This window comes from Misgurnus anguillicaudatus, chromosome 13 (assembly GCF_027580225.2).
Source record: "Misgurnus anguillicaudatus chromosome 13, ASM2758022v2, whole genome shotgun sequence".
Taxonomy (NCBI): Eukaryota; Metazoa; Chordata; class Actinopteri; order Cypriniformes; family Cobitidae; genus Misgurnus; species Misgurnus anguillicaudatus.
In genome coordinates this window covers 28052021-28074234 of record NC_073349.2, presented here as the reverse complement: position 1 = coordinate 28074234, position 22214 = coordinate 28052021, and the positions used below count along the sequence as shown (strand labels likewise).

The window sequence follows — 22214 nt, the reverse complement described above, 5'->3', positions numbered from 1 at the left end:
CTGTAAACAAATCTGTAACCTATTCAAGAAATGCAAAGCAGAAGTTAAATCCTCTCAAACAGAGCTTTTCGTGTCATCTGGTGAAGTCATCCAGTATTTATCATATCGCAATTTACATCTCAGAAAAAACAAAACATGTCGAGCCCACCCCGTTTACCATGTGTGAAATCGAACACAGGCATATGATGCATCTAAAGAGCATTGCAAATAGTCACTCAAAGTCTTCAACAAGACCTTTCAGGAAACACTAACCTTTAAAAGGTGAAACACCTTTTGATAAAAGAAGATTATGTATACAAATGTTTTTTCTTTGCAGTAACATGCACTGATAAATCACTCATAATAAAACCAGAAACCTAAATGTCAGTTTCACTTTGACATTGACCTTATCATGAACGATCTGAATCTGTCATTTCAAAAATGTACTCACAGCACTCAATGGGATGGGAAGTCACCTGGAGAGACACATTTTGGCCGCCTGGCTGCGGAATATGAACACGGAACACCAGGCGAACGCGAGTGTTTTTCCGGCCAATGTCCGTCTCCCCTTTGCGCAGCTCTATGTCTGCATTCCGAAGCTTCAGAATTCCGGCACAATCAATTCTGTGAGAAGAAAAACCATTGAGGATTTTTTTTGGCATAAAATAATCAAATCCCATGAAGAACGTGTTAAATAGATTGCTGCAGGGATGAGGTCTTTTTGTAGGCCAACCCGGAAGTTAGCTGGAAGTTAGTTAGCCCACTCATTCTCAAATTCTAGTCATCGAGCCATTCACGTGGAACTTCGAGTCATGGGAGGGGCTTCTGCGACTCCGCTCGCTTCCTGTAATCACATTACTACTAGAGCAACCTCCTGATTGGTTATCTTGGCGTGTTTTTCCGCCAAAGTTCAGATTTTTCAACTCACGCGTTCTCGCGCAATGCTCAATTCGTGCAAACTAGACGCGCGAATGAGGCAGAATCGTGCCTGCCTTGCTGGCTAAACACATCATTCGCACCGTTCACTTCCTGTAATCACATCACTACTAGAGCAAGCTCCTGATTGGTTAACGTGGCACGTTTTTCCGCCAAAGTTCAGATTTTTCAACTCGCGCAATGCTCAATTCGTGCAACCTAGACGCGCGAATGAGGCAGAATCGTGCCTGCCTTGCTGGCTAAACACATCATTCGCACCGTTCACTTCCTGTAATCACATCACTACTAGAGCAAGCTCCTGATTGGTTAACGTGGCGCGTTTTTCCGCCAAAGTTCAGATTTTTCAACTCGCGCAATGCTCAATTCGTGCAAACTAGACGCGCGAATGAGGCAGAATCGTGCCTGCCTTGCTGGCTAAACACATCATTCGCACCGTTCACTTCCTGTAATCACATTACTACTAGAGCAACCTCCTGATTGGTTAACGCAACGCGTTTTCCCCCCAAAGTTCAAATGTATCAACTCGTGCGTTCTCGCGCAATGCTCAATTCGTGCAAACTAGACGCGCGAATGAGGCAGAATCGCGCCTGCCTTGCTGGCTAAACACATCATTTGCACCGTTCACTTCCTGTAATCACATCACTACTAGAGCAAGCTCCCGATTGGTTAACGCGACGCGTTTTTCCGCCAAAGTTCAGATTTTTCAACTCGCGCATTCTCGCGCAATGCTCAATTCGTGCAAACTAGACGCGCAAATGAGGCAGAATCGCGCCTGCCTTGCTGGCTAAACACATCATTTGCACCGTTCACTTTCTGTAATCACATCACTACTAGAGCAAGCTCCCGATTGGTTAACACGACACGTTTTTCCGCCAAAGTTCAGATTTTTCAACTCGCGCGTTCTCGCGCAATGCTCAATTCGTGCAAACTAGACGCGCGAATGAGGCAGAATCGTGCCTACCTTGCTGGCTAAACACATCATTCACACCGTGAGACCTCCAGACGCGCATCAACGCATCTTTACATTGACTTAACATTGAAATCACTCGTGCTTTACGTCTCTACCGCGCCTGGTGTGAACGCAGCATTGGGCTACAAGCGAACTACACCACGATCTCTTGACATCAACGTCATCACCACCAACAGCTCTTTCAAACTTTATTAAACAAATTTAGAAACATGTTTCCTAATGAGAAAATTCTCTGAATAAATCTTTGTTGGGAATTGTGCCTATGTTGCATTGTTTTTGAGATCTTCAAAAGTACCCAACAAAGTGTGTAGTCCCATGAAGCAACTTGTTAGCATCCGCCCTAACACACCAGTAACACTTTACAACAAGGTTGTATTTGTTAACAATTAGTTAATGTATTATTTAACATGAACGTACAATAAACAATACTACAGCATTTATTAATCTTAGTTCATGTTAATTTATTAATACATTTATAAAATCAAGCATCTATTAACATTAATAAATGCACTAAGAACTAACTTGAATAACTGTGCAGATATTACCTAACATTAACAAAAATTAAAGGTATAGCGGAAGATTTTCTTTTTCTGGGTGGATCATCAAGACTATTGGTCATCCAAGTTGTCAATCATTCTGATGATATGTTGACGTAAAGCCGTCGTACGTGCTCGTCTCTAGGTTCGCTTTCTGCACATGCGCACTTTCAGGTGTATATGTGTGATGGGCTACGGTTTCAACCATTCATTGACGCTCGCGTTCTCACCGTGTTTTTTTTAAATGTCTGAGGGTCGCAAGAAAAAAAGTGTCTACGAATTGTATGACAAGAAGAGAAAGGACTATGAAGAAAGAAACAAGACCAGAGTGTTTTGGGGAGACAATTTCACACGCTGGCGTGCGCTAAAAGCACAGGTTGAGCTTGCCACGCAAAGTTTCTACTCGACAGGTAAAGTTTGGCATGCTATTTGGAAAAATCCATTTAAAATCACTGCTAGTAAAAGTTAATGTAAGCTATGATTAGCAATGCTAGCCCTGGCACAAGTCACGAACTAGGCTCCTGCATGCTCGCTCGCTCTCTCTCGTGCACACGTTTAATAGGTGTTCCCTCTCTTGAGCAGGTAGAGTTTTGCGCATATGCATTTTTTTGAGGGGCGGTTCTTTTCAAATATTCAGAAGTATATTCTTTTCAAAAGTATCATCAAAGACACTTTAAAGCTTTAAAAAGTCACGGGTGGGTGATTACTGATGTTTTTTGTCATAGAATAAAACTTGAAAATATCTTGGGCTTATGTTATCCCAAGATCTTATTTAAGGTTTAACCAAAACCCCATTCAAAATGGAACCGGAAGTGCTAAAATGCAAAAACTCGCTTCTGGGTTTTGCCTACATATGTACTTTATCCCTGCGACAATCTATACAACTAAATGGATCTAGAAAAATGTAAATCTGAATCGAAATCTTACTCACATTGCTTTCATGTTATTCTTCGGCTCCAGGGGAATTTCTAGGACTTTGGTGCCATGAATGATCTTCTCATAGCTGGTGGTTGTAACAGTTTTGCCGGTGATGCGATGAACCTGATAGAAAGCGTGAGGCTTCAGGATCCGCTCATCTGCTGTGCCAATAAAGATCTGCAGACCCAGAGGTTCCTTACCCCTATATCCACGAAGCTACACATGGGACAGAGCAAGAGAAAATGATGATGTCTTTAAATAGCTTTGTAGTTTACAATGCACATAACAAGGTATCATTGCCGAAAATTATATAAGAAACCTGAGTTACAGGTGCATAACATCAGAGGCATTTGACAGTGGGCTTTTTGATTTGGGGCAACCATAGAGCACACCCTAGCAACACCCTGGCAACCACCATCTTTCCACTAACAAGAATTATGCACATTTTCTAAACATATTACAAAAAAGAGGCAAACTAGCAGTAAATACAGCACTAGCCAACCACTACGACTCATTATGATAATAGACGAAAATCATGAGGTGCTCGGATGTTCAGATAGTCTGTCAGACTTTCCTCTCCCCTAAATGGAGAACAAAGTTTGTTCAGTTTAGACTGGGCTGTGCTGCCAGAGCAACTATTTTAGCAACGCTCTGCTCTCCTGGTTGGGTACTTAAAGTACACACGCTGCTGGAAACATTAGCATCTCCAAAAACCTTGAACGCAGGCCAGGAGGGCGTGTGCAGTCGGTCTCAGAGTCTGCAAACATTTTCACCGATTCATCTCTGTCTCTCAGACGCTACCGGAAACCCATCAGTCACTCATGAGCTGTAACTGTGCCAAGGTTCATGGTTTGTGGGACCAACAGATTGATCAAGAAAGATAACATTTCAAATTTTAGACAAAAGGTGGGTCTAATGTGGCATTATGGGAATTACATCTGATCTCCTTAAATTAAGGCTTAAAAACATATTTATGTATGTAGATGAACACAAAATTGCTCAAATGTATTTTACTTTGCTGTCTGCGTTTCTGCGATGAAGGTTAATAATTCAAATCATATTCGACACAAAGGCAAATGGGTCACATTTTCATATGCAAAGCATGGCAGGCCCAATGAGAAAAACAACTGCAGCCTTGTCGTTTGGTTGTAGATGGGATAGATATGCTGAACAACCAAACAAGAATTATATCTGAATCGTGAAAGAGTCGTTTTGGAAATGTAAAGAGTAGTTTAAGGGGGAATTCCCTGCTGAAAAAAAACAATAAAACCATTACAGAAAATTCTAATGGTTTCCATTAAAATACCAATAGGAACCATTAGCTTTTAACATTAAAACCACTACACTGTAGTGTGTTTTGGGCCGTATTCCATTAGAACCAATACATAGAACCAATACATACCATTAGAGACCAACAAAGACCAATACACTATAGTGTGTTTTGGGCCATATTCCATTAGAACTAATAAAATTCCCAATAAAACCAATAGAATTTCCGTGATGGTGTCTATTGGTTTTTTAGCAGGGTTTGAGGATTTGAGCCTGTGTGCATTAAAATATTAAGAAACTACTACGATATGATTGCGTCGATTGATCGATTTAGATTACCATTTACATACACCCAACCAATTTACTGTAAACTAATGCAGGGATTGTCCTTTTACATAAAGATAAATGTCTTTCTCAAAGGCACATTGGTAGTAAATCAGGATTTTAATCACGGAAAAGTTTGGCAAGCCATTTGTATTTGGTATTAACCTTTGTAACTACTAAAATCTGCATGTAGTCCAGCTTTTTTATCTTGTGTTTAAGTATTTTCGACTAGAACTGGCGGTTTGATGAGACAACTCGATCTTATTGATAATTCATACATATATTACAAATTCGTACGACAACGTTTGTACATTTTTTTGCAATTTAAGGGCTCGTTATAGTTGTGCGTAGGTCCAACGGCCTACATTTATACTTTTGCATCGTCGTCCACGTTGACGTGAAGAGAGAAAGAAGAAGAGAAGAAGAAACAGCAACTTGTTGTGTATGATTTGAGAAGACCAGCAATGATGTAGGGTAAATAAACAGCGACTTTTGTTGCAGTTTGAGTTAAATCACTCCTCAACTTGGCCCATCTTTGTTTTCACCGTCTTAAACGGAAATACCTATGACTCCGTTTTTTTTACCTGACGGGAAGGATTCTGGTGGACCAATCACAGCGCTTGCGGTCCGCGTAGAATTGACGCACTGTTAGAAACTTTGCGAGGTGCACGTCAGGCTACGCAAAGCTACGCACCAGCTACGGATAACCTATGGCATAGCTACGGTGTAGCTTTGGCACGACTATATGACGTTGGATTTACAGTAAGGGTGGAGTTTCATTATTTTTTTTCTTCTGATAGTCATATGTTTTTGGATGATTCACTTTGTACAAAATTATACGAAATCGCCAACTTGTAAAGTACGTACGAAATCCTATGAGTTCAGGCTGATTTAACCGTCGACAAAATAATACATTTCAGTTGTTTCTTTAACAACCATTTACTTAGGTTAGTAAACGAAATAAGGCACAAACTGAACAAACCAATGAAATGTTACTTATTGTTATTGCTAATCATTGGCAGGTGCTATTAGGGGGAGGGGCATTCTCAGAGAGCATTTGATTGGACAGAAATTCGCACAGACCTGTTTGAAGGTTTAGCGGTACATTCACACGGGACAAAAGCGTTAACACTTGACGGAAGGCTTTTCTGAAGCGTGGCCAATAGCCAATCACAGTGGCCGCAACACATGCTTCCATAAACGTAATTGGCTGGCTCTGCCTAGGTTATTTGCATAAGGCGATCTGATGCACGCGTTGCCGCTTGAAAAGTTGAGAAATGTTAAACTTCTGGCGCGAGCAACGTCACTGACGTGGCACTGACGGATCCGCAATTCGGTTTGGCAAAAGTGAATGGAAAGCGTTAACGCTTATACTACGTGTCCGTAACTCATTGACAGCTTTTTTAACATTTGCAGCTAATGAAAGATACATTTTGAAGTACATTTGAAGATTTATATAAAATATATAAATCACAAAAATAGACATAACATTACATTAAATTACATTTACAAAACTCGTTTTTTTCATTGGCATTTCCCAAAAAAACACTCCAACACAACCAGTAATCTTAGTACAAGATGAATCAGTATTTTCTCTGAACTGTGCACAGCAGCTACAGTCTATACTACAATCTACATTACGGCTGTTTATTCGATGACACACAGAAATGCAACTAACAAATTAGATGTGTGCTGAAAAAAGCAGAATGTACATGGGAAGGAAGTGTGCAGAAACCACAGAGCATGAAGATGCAGCTAAATTTACACCGAGTTCAAAAGCAAAGTGAGCAAGCCAAGTGTGAAAATTTCAAATCATGCACTTTAATGAATTGCATCAGATAAGTCGCCCGAATACGTACGTTATCATCAGCAATGGTCCACATGTGATTTTTTCCTAGAATGAACGATAAATAATACCACTTCATATCAAAGAGGCTAATAATAGCTAATTATTTTTAACTGGTTATTTACAAAAGCCTAAATAGGAACTGAGATATGTCACACATGAGATTACGCCCATATCTAAACAGCAATGAGATTAAGTTTGATCACAGATCTCAAAGTCTTCTTTCTACAACCTTTATGTAAAAGCACCATTATCATAATGTTTAGTTGATTATGGCCACAAAATGTACTAAATGCTCTCTTTGTACATGAAATAAAGGTCTGCTATGTCTCTTTAAGACACAGGTGAATGAGTCAGGTACAAGAGCTGAGCCTCACAAACTGTGTAAACACGACTGTTTCCATGCGCCATCTGAGAACCTGATCGCCATGGCAACCGGCGAGCGGTGACTCATTTGTGAGGTTGGAAAAGAAAAGTAGAGGAAGGAGCGAGAGATTCATCCCGATCCCGAGTAACTCCCTGCCATGTGATTGGTCAACGAGGGACTGGACTGACCACAGCAAACGCCGGGGAATGGAAAGCATTAAACATTTTGGCTTCGCCAAGGCAGTCTGCGATCTATACCAGTGAGATGACATCGGAAGGACGCCGGTAGGAAGACCATTAAAGATGGTTTACACCGAGTGAGCAAAAGGCAACACCAGGGCTTTTACATAAACTGTTACCCGGGAAACATCAAACTTAAAGTGGTAAACAAACAGAGAAATATCATGTGTCTACAGAAAACAGCTGCCATTACGTCTGTAAAATCTCTGGGTGAACACAACTTCCTGAGTCAATTTAAGTGACGTCAAAGCAATTCAAAAGACAGTCACGTTTATTCTCTAAATGATAAATTGCACAACCTTTTTCTAATTATTCACAGCTTGCTGTAAAAAAACTACAAAAGGTTCACACCAGATTTGATCATTTTGTGAAGAAAATGTGGGTAGCCCTTTTCTACCAAAACTAGAATGTCATGGGGGGTTGCCAGGTTGTACCTACTCATGATATTACGCAGTGCCCGAAAATAGTCCCCTGCTATTGAAAGTTACTAAGGGGACTATTTTCGGCTGCTGCTTAATATCATTGCGCCTGCTGCAGCCATGTTACGGCAGCAAAGTCCTTGAGTATTAAACCAGAATGAAAGTATAGTTCCTAGCCATATCTGCCTAAAAAAATCACAACTTTTAATTTCACGTCGGTCTTAGTACACGTTGTAATTACAGAAGAGTCAAGTTTTAAATAGGAAAAAAACGTCTTTGGTTATTTTTTAAGCGCAATGCTAATGGTCTAATCAGATTCAATCAGTTATGCTAAGCTATGCTAAAAGTGGTACCGCCAGACCCGGAGATTGGCTGAATGGATTCCAAAATGGTCAAAATCAAATGTTTAACTCCAGTGGAGCTGGAAAATTAGCATATTTTCCCTTTAAAGCAGTAGGTACTATATAGTATGAATATGGATAGTAGGGATGCACGATATATCGGCCGACATATCGTTATCGGCCAAAAACTGCTTATTTTTTATATTATCGGTTATCGGTCTGATAGCAAAATTAGGCCGATAAATGAAAGCCGATAAATGATGGATTATTTTGGTTTGTTGAACCACTTCACTCGCTCATTGCTGGCCATGTGGAGTTTTGATTGGGGCTTTCTGTGACATAGCACGAAGATGACACGTGTTGTGGGCTTAAGAAGAGTATGCCAGTCTAGCGCAAAGACAAGATGTCCGCGGTCTGCAAGTTTTTCATTGTGCAAATATGAATATTTATTGGCCTATAGATATCGGTTATCGGCCCCCAAATTTAAAGAGTTATCGGTTATCGGTATGGGCCAAAATTTCCATATCGGTGCATCCCTAATGGATAGTATGAATGAATTCGGACAAACTACATCTGGCATGTTGATACATCACGTGACATACATCAACATAACAACAAGTTAGTTGTTAAGTGCAATGACGTTAAACAAGCACAATTTAAACACAAGGGACAGCTGTTTAATATATGTATTTGCATTTAAAGAGAGCCACGTTATCGCTTTCTGGCATTTTTTAATAAAACAACGCCCCTTCTTCTTCGTTGGATAACACCTCTTCTGGGGGATCGGGGGATAGCAAAGTGTCCATCGAATGAACACCTCGGGATCTTCCCGAAAGTAGTAGGTCATTCGGGTACTTTCCGCCTATTGTTTTTCGAATACTATGAATTCGGACATACTACTCGCCTCCACTACTGCTTTTTGCCTACTATATAGTATGGAAGTAGGTTGTTTCAGACGCAGCATTTGAGATTGTGGAACCTGTGTTCTCAATGGTTCCTTACTGGCCCTGCCCCCATTAAAAATACTGTTATTTATTTAAATTTTTACTATGGTAAACTGTGCATTGACTATAATTTATATATACATGGTACATTTAGTATACTGTAGTACACTTTGTTAATGTATGCTATAGCATTTTGTAGCATTAACTATAATAAATAATTGTAGTAAATACTGTATAATAGTTTAGTATTTACTATAATAAACTGTGATAAATTATAGTATACTGTACTACACTTTGTTAATGTATACTATAGTATTCAGTAGCATTAATTATGTATAATAAATTAATAAAGTTTAGTAAATACTGTAGTAAACTTTATTAATTACTACAGTAAACTGTGGTACATTATAGTATACTGTAGTACACTTTGTTAATGTATACCATAGCATTTTGTAGCATTAACTACAATAAATAATTGAAGTAAATACTGTAGTATACTTTAGTATTTACTATAGTGAACTGTGGTACATTATAGTATACTGTAATACACTTTGTTAATGTATCCTACAGCATTCTGTAGCATTAACTATGAATAATATTAAATGAATAAACTGTAGTGGATACTGTAGTATACTTTATTAATTACTACAGTAAACTGTGGTAAATTATAATATACTGTACTAGACTTTTTTAAGTATACTATACTCTTAAGGAGCATTAACTATAATAAATAATTGTAGTAAATATTGTAGTATACTTTAGTATTTACTATAGTGAACTGCGGTACATTATAGTATACTGTAGTACACGTTGTTAGTGTATACTATAGTATTCAGTAGCATTAACTATGTATAATAAATTAAAAAAGTGTAGTGAATACTGTAATATACTTTATTATTTACCACAGTAAACTGTTGTAAATTATAGTATACTGTACTACACTTTTTAAGTATACAATACTCTTTAGTAGCATTAGCTATAATAAATAATTGTAGTAAATATTGTAGTATACTTTAGTGTTTAGTTTACTATAGTAAACTGTGGTACATTATAGTATACTGCACTACACTTTGTTAATGTATACTACAGCGTTCTGTTGCATTAATTATGTATAATAAATTTATAAAGTGTAGTGAATACTGTAATATACTTTATTAATTACAACAGTAAACTCCGGTCAATTATAGTATACTGTACTACACTTTTAAAGTATACTATACTCTTTAGTAGCATTAACTATAATAAATAATTGTAGTAAATATTGTAGTATACTTTAGTGTTTAGTTTACTGTAGTAAACTGTGGTACATTATAGTATACTGCACTACACTTTGTTAATGTATACTACAGCATTCTGTTGCATTATTTATGTATAATAAATTAATAAAGTGTAGTGAATACTGTAATATACTTTATTAATTACCACAGTTAATTATAGTGTACTGTACTAGACTTTTTTAAGTATACTATACTCTTAAGTAGCATTAACTATAATAAATAATTGTAGTAAATACTGTAGTAAACTGTAGTAAATTATAGTATACTACACTACACTGTTAATGTATACTATAGCATTCTGTAGAATTTTCTATAATAATTTAATAAAATGTAGTAAATACTGTAGCATACTTTCATATTTACACTGGTAATTTTCTAAACTATACAGTTTACTATAGTAGATCCTAAAGTATCTTATCATATTTTTCATGTTTGGAAGTCTGTATGTTTTTATATACATGTAAAGTAAATACATTGTGTGTGATTTTTATTATTTTTATTCTCTGCCAGTTAAAAATTGCTCACTTAGAAATGCAGTATTACATTTCTTTATAACATGATGCAGGACAGGTACTTTTCATGTTCGTATAACAAACTCAGGGGGAAAACCCTTCGTCTAAGCGATAGTTGTCTTCTCTAACACTATTAATGAATGAAATCTGTATAAGTTCAGACGTACAAATAAGTGAAGCCGGCCATTTTCATAGCCCTGCCCTGGAGCAAAATGACCTCATGCTGCATAATGATTAGGAAATATCTTCACACGCGAGCCTAACTAGGTTAGAGAATATAAAAGCCACGCCCACCTGGACCACCGGGTGACCTCCAGTAGGGGCTTTAACCGCCCCTCTGCTCCCTTCGGTTTCATAGTGGGCTCTGTGGTGGGGTTTGGGCTGAACCTCAATGTGTAGCTCATATTGATCGGTGCGACTTGGTAGTGGCCACTCCAGAGGTGGCAGTGATGTCACAGGGATGCTGGAAGAGATGACAGATCAGAATCACGTTCATTTGATTCACTTATCTGATTCATAACATATAAAAGCATGCAGTGCACAATACATTGAGAGGTTTGTAGCATATAACTCAAAATAATTAAATGTCTCATCTCCTATCCATAGTTATTTTCAGAAAACTGACATTAATATTTACCTGCATATCCCAGGCACCAATTGTTTAGGCCAGATTTGTGGAATTACAAAGTAAGGTTCAGAACCAGGTTTGGTCTTTACATCCTGGTCACAAGACAACAGGTAGCCCTCACTATGGTTCTCTGTATAGAGAGGATAGGCCTGCTGATTGGTCTTTACAATTTTGGGAGGAATGGAGCTAGCCTGCCCAACATTGAACCCATTCAAGGCACCGGACAGGTTGTTCAAACCATAATGGCCACCCTGATGGTCATCGTGGCCGCCGTGGGGCGACGGGCTGCGCGAGCGGGATCCTGGCACCAGGTTGGGGTTCCTGTACATGTCGTAGGTGCGTTTGCATAGGGGGGAGGTGGAACGTGACCCGGGCCTGGAGGAAGGAGAGCGCGGCCTAACCGAGCCGTCCTCGGCCAGGCTGGAATGAGGGGAGGTTCCCGGACTCGCACGAGGAGAACCCGTATGGATGCCCTGGAGTCGCGGGCAGAGTTCCCCAGCTGCCTGGCTGTTGCTGGGGGATACGCAGGGCGACGCCCAGGGCGAGAGGTTCTCGGAGTGCCAGGAGGTAGATGAGTTACTGCTGGCGGGACTCAGGCACGTGGGCTCTCGGTAGGCTAAGGGATCTTGACCCGGCACGGTGAGCCCAGGACTGGGGCTGATGTTCACGAGATTGGGCTGGAGGGATTCTCGACCATGACTATAGTGCTCACGTGAAGGGGTGATTTCAATCCTGGGGCTCAGGGCCTGGTTGTTTGGCCTGGTGTGATCCAGGTAGCCCTTCGCTTCCAGTTGCTCAAAACCACCGAGACCCTCGGCGCTGACCTCGTCGTAGGTGGGCACGCAAGGCTTGAAGCCGTAAGCCGGAGCTTCCTCCAATGGATAGGAGAGGCAGGACGGTGAGTTGAGGTCTTTGTGTGATGAGATACTTTGCTCATCTAGACAAACAACAACAAAGGATAAAAAAAACAAAGTAGGTAAGCGCGCACAGCGTCAATCCAAAACGGCTTGCGAGGTGATGTCACGGGTTATGTTAGGACAGAATAAAATTGAAGCATGTGTGAAGCAATATGCTGTACAGAAGACTAGACTATATAAGCAGTATTTAGTTTCTTTATTTAGACACAATAAGTTGTACGACATGCACATTTTAAATAATCAAATTTCTGTATACAGAAAACAAAATCTTATTAAAATGTTTAGTTTTTAAAAAATGTGTATACACTTAAATGCTGGAAGCTATTACTATAGAGGCAGATTTTTAGTTCAATTCAAAGATTTATGAGTAGATATTATATTAAATATATCATTAGATAGATATCAGTCATATATTTAAAGCACTTCTTAACAAACATAAGATTAATATTAACATTTACAACATTAAACTTAAACAACAAATATACAAAATATTTTATTAGATTAAAGCAATATGCTTTTACATTTTTAAAGTTAAATGATTTTGTAAGGAGAATATGCAAAATTTAGAAACTGAATTGAATTTTAAAGACTTTTATAATGCACATAAAATAAGTATTTCTATTTAAAACGAGGTCTATGGCCGTTTCTCAATCTGAAGGCTGCAGCCTTCAGAGGTCGCATATGCAGGCTGCTACGTCATCAAGCCTGGTTCGTTTAAGGTAACTGAGCATTACATTCACAAATCATAAGCATGTTACAACAATTTACGTTTAACTAAGAATAATAGTCAACTTTATAATTGTTAATGTTCTGAAATAAGACAGTCGTAATGACGTATGCAGCCTATAAATGCGACCTCCGGAGGCTGCAGCCTTCGGATTGAGAAACGGACCCTGTAGCTATAAAACGAACCACATTTTATAGTCCACAGCATAAATGACTGTTTTCATTCAATCAATAATGTTATGTAGTTTACAGTTTACTATCCAAACCCTGCATAAAGTTAAATAGAAACATTAAAAGCCTTCAGCACATCTCATACCTTGATGTCCCGGAGGAAATTCATATTCAAAGAGATAGTCAAACTCCAGCTCATCCTGACAGTTCACCTGCCGCAGCTCCTCCACGAGCCCTAACTCACTTTTATCTTCGTAAAAAGAGCTCATCTGTCTCAGTTTTTGATTTGCACGCGCACCACAATAACTTCATAAACGCGTCGCGAGGGATCCGAGCGCACGCAAACGCTTGAATGAGCTCGAGTCACAGATGCTCGTGACATTCGAGCGCAACTTTAACTTCCGGCTTTAACTTCACTCACACCCCCATTTACATCGCGACGCGACACAACGCTCCCCTGCCCATTCAAAACATAAACAAACTTGCGTTCAAATATAGCGGAATGAAATAGGACGCATTTCGAAGTGCATTTTTAAAGTTGAACTCGACTCGTCGCCTAACAAACGCAACGCTCTTGACGCGACGCAACCGGCAAAAACATCATTCTAAACATATCCGAAATAGCCGGGAGCGTACGCCGGGAGCGTTTTGTTGCGTCGCGTCGCTCGCGTGCAGAGTACGGGCTGTCATGCTGAAGGTTCATTCAGAGGTTACGCTATAAATTGATGACACGCGCCTCCTGTTGATAGGTAGCAGTTATGACGGAAACAACAAAAGTAACCCGAGTTACATAACATTGTTTAGCAGTGATGGGCGGGTGTGTAAATAAACTTGGTTATTTTAAGTTGTGGCTTGGTTCAACAATCTATCTATCTATCTATCTATCTATCTATCTATCTATCTATCTATCTATCTATCTATCTATCTATCTATCTATCTATCTATCTATCTATCTATCTATCTATCTATCTGTATTTGGTTACCATAATTAAACTCAACACTTACGGCCCCAAAGGAAGTTATTATATTTGCATAGTGACAGTACTGTATATAGGGTTATAAAACATTATCTGGGTTTTCCATGGCTGCACGATCTATAAATAGCCAGGAAGACTTATTTTTGTACACATTATAAAGTATGTTAGTACTGTATATAATTAAAGTATATCAAATCAGTATATTAAAATGTCTGTTTTACACCTAAAATTGCATCTCCTCTTTCTGAGCAAACGTGTAATATGGTGCATCTCTACTAAAAAGATCAGCTTAAACCATCTAAAGATGGTTGGCTGGTTTTAGTTTGTCTTCCAGCATGGTTTTAGCTGGTAAAGTTGGTTTTAGCTGGTCAGGCTAGAAGACCAGCGGACCTAGGCTGGAAGACCAGCATGACTAGCTTTGCCAGGATGAGAGGACCATCTTAAACCAGCTTCCAGCCTGGTCATGCTGGTTTAAGCTGGGTGGTCAGCTGGTCTTCCACCCTGAGCTAAGTGTCCAAAGCCCTTCTAAAATCAGCCTGCTACACCAGATAAACCAGCTAAAACCAGGCTGGGAAACCAGCTAAAAAACAGCTGGTTTTAGTTGGAAAGTATTAATAAATTATTAAATATGTCAATACACCATCTGCCTATAAAAAGTAAGACATTAACCCGTAAGTCATAAGACGTTAACATTTGACCAACACATTGGCACAAAAAATTATATTATATGATATAATTTAAATGGGCTCGAATGCTTTTTAATATTTGCAATGTATAAAAAATAAACTGTTAAGTGCATGCAAATATCAATTTGAACAATAAGAGCATCTAACACTAAAAACTATTGAACTACATGAAACTGTTCATTCATTCATTATATGATCAGTATACAGACGCATGGTTAAAGTTTCACTAATAATATTGGTTGCATCGACGTAACTGTAACTAAGCATGCCCTGATGACGTAAGTCCCCTTTACTGTACATACTGTAATATAATGTACAAAACTGTACACGCATAAAGTTAATTACTGTCCCTTACTACTTTACACACTAGGTTTTGCGTTAAATATTCATTAGCAAAAATGGCCATAAAAATCTTTAACAGTTCTGGCATAAAAAAGACGAATTAAAAATCAAATTATTGATTACCAGTAATTCACAACAGTTCAGCACGCGCCATCCATACCTTGATCCATCGACCTCATGCTGTGGTAATGCATCAGTCTCCAAGTCTCTCTAAACATTTGGAAAAAACTAAACAAAACAAACAAAAAACGAATTCAGCAATCAAAAAACAGCTTTTCCTCAAAGCTCATAGCAAGTAAAAAAAACTGTGGACGAAAATACTCCGTTGTAAGAATGCAAAAGAGAGTTGACTTTAATAGTAGTAAAGCTCTGTGTGGTGTGAACTTCTTTGCCTGAGCATTGACTTGAGTATCAAGAGTGGCTTCCTTCCCCGGCACAGGCTGTTTATAATGGTCCAACGCTGTAAAATAACGGGATTCCCACAGTGTTTCCTCCTGTTTGTGCGCTCTGCCATGGAAACCTGGAGCGGCTCCATGCCGGAGAATCAGGGCTTTCCTTTGGAGCGCGCGCGGAGGAATCCATGACGTCTCGAGACTGTGCGCGAGCGCATTTCTGCGGCTGCGTCCACACACTGGCGCACAAGAGCTTCATTGTGGCCTTGAAGAAATCACAGTAACGAGGAGGAGGGCGTAGAAAAATGAAAACAGGAGCGAGGTTTAAGGATATGCATGAAAGAAACGAGGTGCACACAGCAGGGTTTTAAGGCGCGGGGCTCGTTAAGTTCAAGTGGCCTGTAGATTTATGAAACTGTATACTTGTGTGAAGTTTACTGTTATTTAAAAGAAAAATGTGTCATATAATATTGAATAGAGTTTTAAATGTGAAATGTATACATTTGTGTGACCAGCAAAAACTAACATTAAAATAAGCAGATTTTTTTTTCCAGTTTTTGGTTATTTTTTATAAAAATAAATTCATCCTTCTACACTGAAAAAAAAACATTAATTGAATTTACTATTTTTTTCTTAAAGTAAGTAGCTGCACGCAGTTAAATTATCTAAGATATATATATCTTTAGATATATGCATTTAGTTGAACTTGCTAAATTTAGTTATGTTAACCAATGTTACTATTATCTAATCATATTAGCTCTACTTGAATTTCGAAATAAAGTTATTATACTGCACATTATATTGTACAAAGGTAACCATTTAAAAACCCAACAATAAAACAGAAACTCTATCAAATACACTGCAAAAAATTATTTTCAAGAAAACATTTTCTTAGTATTTTTGTCTTGTTTTCAGTAAAAATATCTAAAATGTTTTAAATTAAGATGCTTTTTCCTGATGAGAAAAATGACGAAGTCTAGTTTTTAGAACAAAAATATCAAATTCAAGTGATTTTGTGCATAAAGCAAGCAATTTTTTTCTTGAATTTAGTGTTTAAAAAATTCAAGATTTTTTTGCTTACCCCATAGGCAGATTTTTTTGCTTGTTTAATCCACAAATTCACAAAAAATGTGCTTGCTTTATGCACAAAATCACTTAAATTTGAAATTTTTGGTCTAAAAACTAGACTTACATTCTTGGGTCATTTTGCTCATCAAGAAAAAGCATCTTAATTTAAGAATTTTTAGATATTTTTTACTGAAAACAAGACAAAAATACCAATAATTTTTTTCTTGAAAGTCATTTTTTGCAGTACAATAATCCTTTATTTTGTTATTCATTCAAATTATTCAATCTCATGCTGAGCATGCTGGGAACTGGAAATCCCCACCTTTTAGCAAAATTGCTTTAATACAACACAAATTATTCATGTAGTCACAACTTAAATGAGTCAAGTTCACATAGATTTATTTAAAACACATGTGATATGCCTAGAAACCACTTAATATTTTTCATAAAACAAAAAAACAACATTATAATGGATTAAATTAGAAATTTTAATTATATTCAATTTAAGTAGGGTCAGAAACTCTCTGGAATATTTTTTTTAAGAAATTGTGAGTTTGGGGCCTACAAATATTGGGGCCTTGAAGTCAAAGAGCTTGAGATCCAATACAGTATTTAGGACCAGGTGGTTAAAAGTATTTAAAAAAATGCCTATTAAAGTATGCAATGTTTTTTATATTTTGTTTCTAAATGTAAGTACTTTTTTGAGATCACTGTGTATAGATGCAATATATAAAATACATTCGATAGTAAAATATGTCTCAAATATACAGCTGTAGCCTCACATGCTTTTCAACCATACATAACAGATGGGAAAATACATGCAGTTATGTCTTGAATGGATCTTTTTGCTAAGATTTCAGATTGAGGTTATTTTTCCGATGGAAATTTGTTATTTGACCCACCTGACATTCAAGAAAGTCTGTTAAAAACAACTGGACCAGGGTTATGGTTTTGGTTGAAGTAACACAGTTTATACTCAGATACCTTGAGAAACCATGGAAAATATTGCATGGTTTATTTATGAAGCTTTTCCTTCTCTAATCCCAAAAGTTTCAAAGTTTATTTGACATGCTTTACTTGGATGGCACTGAAATGCGTTTGAAAAGGTCTTATATCAATGCAAAAAAGGTCCATTTATTATAAAAAGATGATTTAAAGTATATTAAGGTTTAAATGTGGTCTAATAGTAATCTGATATTTATTTATATATATAGCAGTAGTTACACATTTAGATTTAGTTTTGCATATTAATAAAACAGCAGAAGCTAAGTGGAGCAAGGATTTCATTTGCATCAAATAAAGCCAAATTGGTAATTGTAAGCATTAAATTATTCAAGAAAATCTAATGTAGCACATTAGCGAGTTTTTCAAGTGCCCAGTTGAGAACAGTGCTGAATTCTGGGATGGCAATGAATGCCAAAATCAACTACAAGGCTGTGGACTGAGCCTGTTTGGCCAAACTCTGCTGTAAAGTTTTTTTTGCCAGAAAATTTAGTGATATGATACACTGACATAAATGTTTAAATGAATGAAGTATACCCACTGACCTCTGTGTAGGTCTGAGTAAATGTCTAGACACAACCAGTATAAGTGTCCATTCAGGTTAAAACTGGTGTGTGATGGTTAGTGCAGGTCACCCAGTACAGACTTTCTGGTGAAGCTTAAGCAAACCAACATCTAATGCCGTGGATACAAAACACAACGCATAGATCTAGCATAAAACTGCACGAAATCTTTTCTTTACACTGTAATTGCTGTAGACTTCAATAGCACCATCAGTGACGTAAGATCCAGAATGATGCATAGGAAACTGTGAGCATCAGACGCTGTAAATTGACCAATGGGAATGCAGTGGAAGATTACTGCAGAAAGACAGCTATCTGGAAAAAGTGTACGTTTTTCGGGGACCAAGACAGCGTTGTCTAACAGATGTACATTCCTTCACTGTTACAGCACTATTATGCAACTCAAATTATGAATGAGTAAATTAATACTCCACAAGTTGGAAAAAGGAAACTTGTCATTCCAGGCGACGGAATTGAATTTTAGTTAAAAGAACACATGCACTTTTTCCAAGTTCACGCAGCACTTTCCATCTACTTTATGCAACGCATGAGTTTGGCTGTCTGGGTTGGAGCGCTAAAACATTTGAGTTTTCCAATTGCAACAGTTGTGTTTAAGCTGGCGACTGTAGATGATATGGAAATGGCATATTATATCATGTCCCGTGGAGAAGTTTTGGCATGTTTGGGAAAAGGGAAAACCTTTGGGCTATGCGTTTGATCGCTTCCAACATTCTCTGCTAGTTTAGTCATATTTCCCATCTTGCCCGGTCCTTTATGCAAGATGGTGGATGCTGCGTATTTACGGCTGTGATGTCACGTGTGCGTTTATTGTGTCACCAACAGCTCTGACGTCAGTTTAAGCTGCATTAGACGGAAGCAAAGTTATAGAACATTTAAGCTTTAAAGTATTGCCATTTACATTACATTTATGCATTTGGCAAACGCATTTATTCAAAGCGACTTACAATGCATAACAAGGTATACATTTTTTCATTATGTGAATTCCTTGGAATTGAACCCATAATCTTTTGAACTGGTAATACAATGCACTGAGCTACAGGAACACAACTTTTTTAGGGTATTTAATGAGGAAAACTTTGGGAACGTATTTCAATTAGAAAGATAAGCAAATTGCAACACTGTAAACATTCTTTGCTGCCTTAAATTTTTAAGTTGAATCAACTCAAATTTACAAGTCATTTCAACTTAATATTATTAATCCTGTCTAAATATAAGCTGCTACAAATCTTTATAAAAAGTAAAAAAAGGCAAACATAATTTCTTATTTGAAATATTGAATACTGATAAATGATGGCAAATAAGACCAGAAATGTACAATGTAAAAATATATTTGCTGCCTTAATTTTTTTAATTTAATCAACTCAGAAGTCATTTTAACTTACTATTATTTATCTTGACTAGAGATAAGTTGTTATAACTTATAAAATATTGTTAAAATAAGGTGTGACAGTTCATCTCTTGTTAAAATGACTTGTAAATCTGAGTTTATTAAACACAAACATTTAAGGTAGCAAATAATTTAAAAAAGTGAAAAAAAAGGCAAACATAACTTCTCATTTGAAATATTGAATACTGATAAATGATGGCAAATAAGACCAGAAATGTACAATGTAAAAATATATTTGCTGCCTTAAATTTTTTAGTTTAATCAACTCAGAAGTCATTTTAACTTACTATTATTTATCTTGACTAGAGATAAGTTGTTATAACTTATAAAATATTGTTGAAATAAGGTGTAGCAGTTCATCTCTTGTTAAAATGACTTGTAAATCTGAGTTTATTAAACAAAAAAGTTCCTTTTTTAAAAAAGTAATAAAAAAAGCAAACATAATTTCTCATTTGAAATATTGAATCCTGATAAATGATGGTAAATAAGACCAGAAATGTACACTGTAAAAAATTGCTCCTGAAATTTGTTTGTTTAATCAACTCAGATTTACAAGTAATTTTAACATACTATTATTTATCTTGACTAGAGATAAGTTGTCATCATAGCTTATAAAATATATGAAATAGGTTGTAGCAGTTCATCTCTTGTTAAAATGACTTGTAAATCTGAGTTTATTAAACACAAAAATTTAAGGCAGCAAATAATTTTGTAACAGTGCGTTTTAATAAAAAGTAAAAAAGCAAACATAATTTCTTATTTGGAATATTGAATACTGCACTGTAAAAATATTTTGCTGCCTTAAAAAATGTAGTTAAATCAACTCAGATTTACAAGTCATGTCAACAGAGATGAGTTGTCACAACTTATAAAATATAGTTGAGAAAAGTCAATTTAATTTTATAAGTTATAACAACTAATCTGTAGTTATAACAACTCATCTCTGCATGGTCAGGATGAACAATAGTAAGTTGAAATGACTTGTAAATCCGAGTTGATTCAACAAAACATTTTAAGGCAGCAAAGTATTTTTACAGTGTGATAAATTATAGTAAATAAAACCAGAAATGTACTCTGTAAAAATATTTGCTCCTTAAATTTTTTGTTTAATCAACTCAGACTTACAAATCATTTAACCTTATAGTATTATTTATCTTGACTAGAGTTGGTATAACTTATAAAATATAGTTGAAATAAGTTGTAGCAACTCATGTCTTGTTAAAATTATTTGTAAATTTGAGTTTACTAAACAAAAAAATTCAGGCAGCAAATAATTTTTAAAAGTGCATTTTTATAAAAAGTTAAAAAAAGGCAAACATAATTTCTTATTTGAAATATTGAATACTGATAAATAAGACCAGAAATGTACACTGTAAAAAAATTGCTTCTGAAATTTGTTTGGTTAATCAACTTTTTTACAAGTAATTTTAATTTACTATTATTGCATTAGAAAAGTAAATGTGGTAAATTTTGATTGACTTATGAATAAAATTTTTCACTGATATGCTACTTGTATTTACAGGACAAAATGCATGTGTTATGTAAACGGTTTTATACGCCCCTTGGAAAAAATGAAAAAGTGATTTCAGACACACTTAAAATAGCATCAGTTCTCTCACGTTAAAGGAATCCGTATAAAATTCCTAAATTTTCCAGTTGGAGCAGCGAAACTTGAACCGGTCAACATCACCCATTCCGGATTAACAAACAACAACTCAACTGTAAGGTTTTGGGATTTGTCTCCTTGGAAACCAATAGGAGTGGTGAGTTAATAAGACTCTGATATGAGTGACGTCTTCTACATCCCCCTTAAACAACATCTGTGACAAAATACAAGCTAATATTTATGTATTACCCTGTTACACTCCAGTAAGCATTTTCAATTTACACACCAGTGGGCCACCAGTACAGCGTCTCTGCTGTTTCCTATAATCCAAACGAATAATAATGTATGTGATATAAATAGCAACATCAACAGAAGATGTGTTGACCTAAATTGGATTGAGCTGAAGTGAAGTGTGCAAGACACCTTCAATGTCCACAGATCTAGCTTTATAGCAGAAGTAATGAGCCAAAAAACTGGCCCTATAGCTGTAACTGGGGCAGTACCCTTAAAAATGTCCTATGATGTACCATTTAGGTACAGATATGTATACCTTCTGTGGTACTAATATATGCAAAGGTTTACTTTTTTGAAAAACAATTATTTTTCCAAGAGTGAACCCATTCATCATTTTCATAGTATTGACACCACACCCCCTTTCATTTGGACGCCATGCCCCATTTGTTTATTTTACATTTACATAAACAAAAACTGGACGTCACACCCACTGCGTTTTTCCTCGCTCACCCCACCACAATACGTGCAAAAGTTTAACTGTGTTCAAAATGTATCCTGCACAATGCATCTCTCAGTCATCATTGTACCATGAGGTGTGCCTGTGATCACAATCGCAG

The 22214-nt window shown here is 36.9% G+C and overlaps 1 protein-coding gene across 3 annotated transcripts in view; it reads right to left on the bottom strand.

The window, feature by feature from the left end:
- nfatc2a (nuclear factor of activated T cells 2a) overlaps nucleotides 1-15770 on the bottom strand; it is a 41743-nt gene extending 25973 nt beyond the window's left edge. Inside the window, exons 1-5 of one of the 3 annotated variants that reach the window (XM_055188586.2) lie at nucleotides 15485-15770; nucleotides 11515-12442; nucleotides 11172-11340; nucleotides 3353-3555; nucleotides 431-603 (exon numbers count right to left, since the gene is read on the bottom strand). In XM_055188586.2, coding sequence (XP_055044561.2) covers nucleotides 431-603; nucleotides 3353-3555; nucleotides 11172-11340; nucleotides 11515-12442; nucleotides 15485-15542 — 1531 coding nt within the window. In that variant the 5' untranslated portion in view covers nucleotides 15543-15770. Of the gene's footprint in view, nucleotides 1-430; nucleotides 604-3352; nucleotides 3556-11171; nucleotides 11341-11514; nucleotides 12443-13464; nucleotides 13989-15484 lie in introns of those variants that run through there. The other 2 variants (XM_055188585.2, XM_055188584.2) reach the window with 2 other exon arrangements.
- Nucleotides 15771-22214: the final 6444 nt, after the last annotated feature.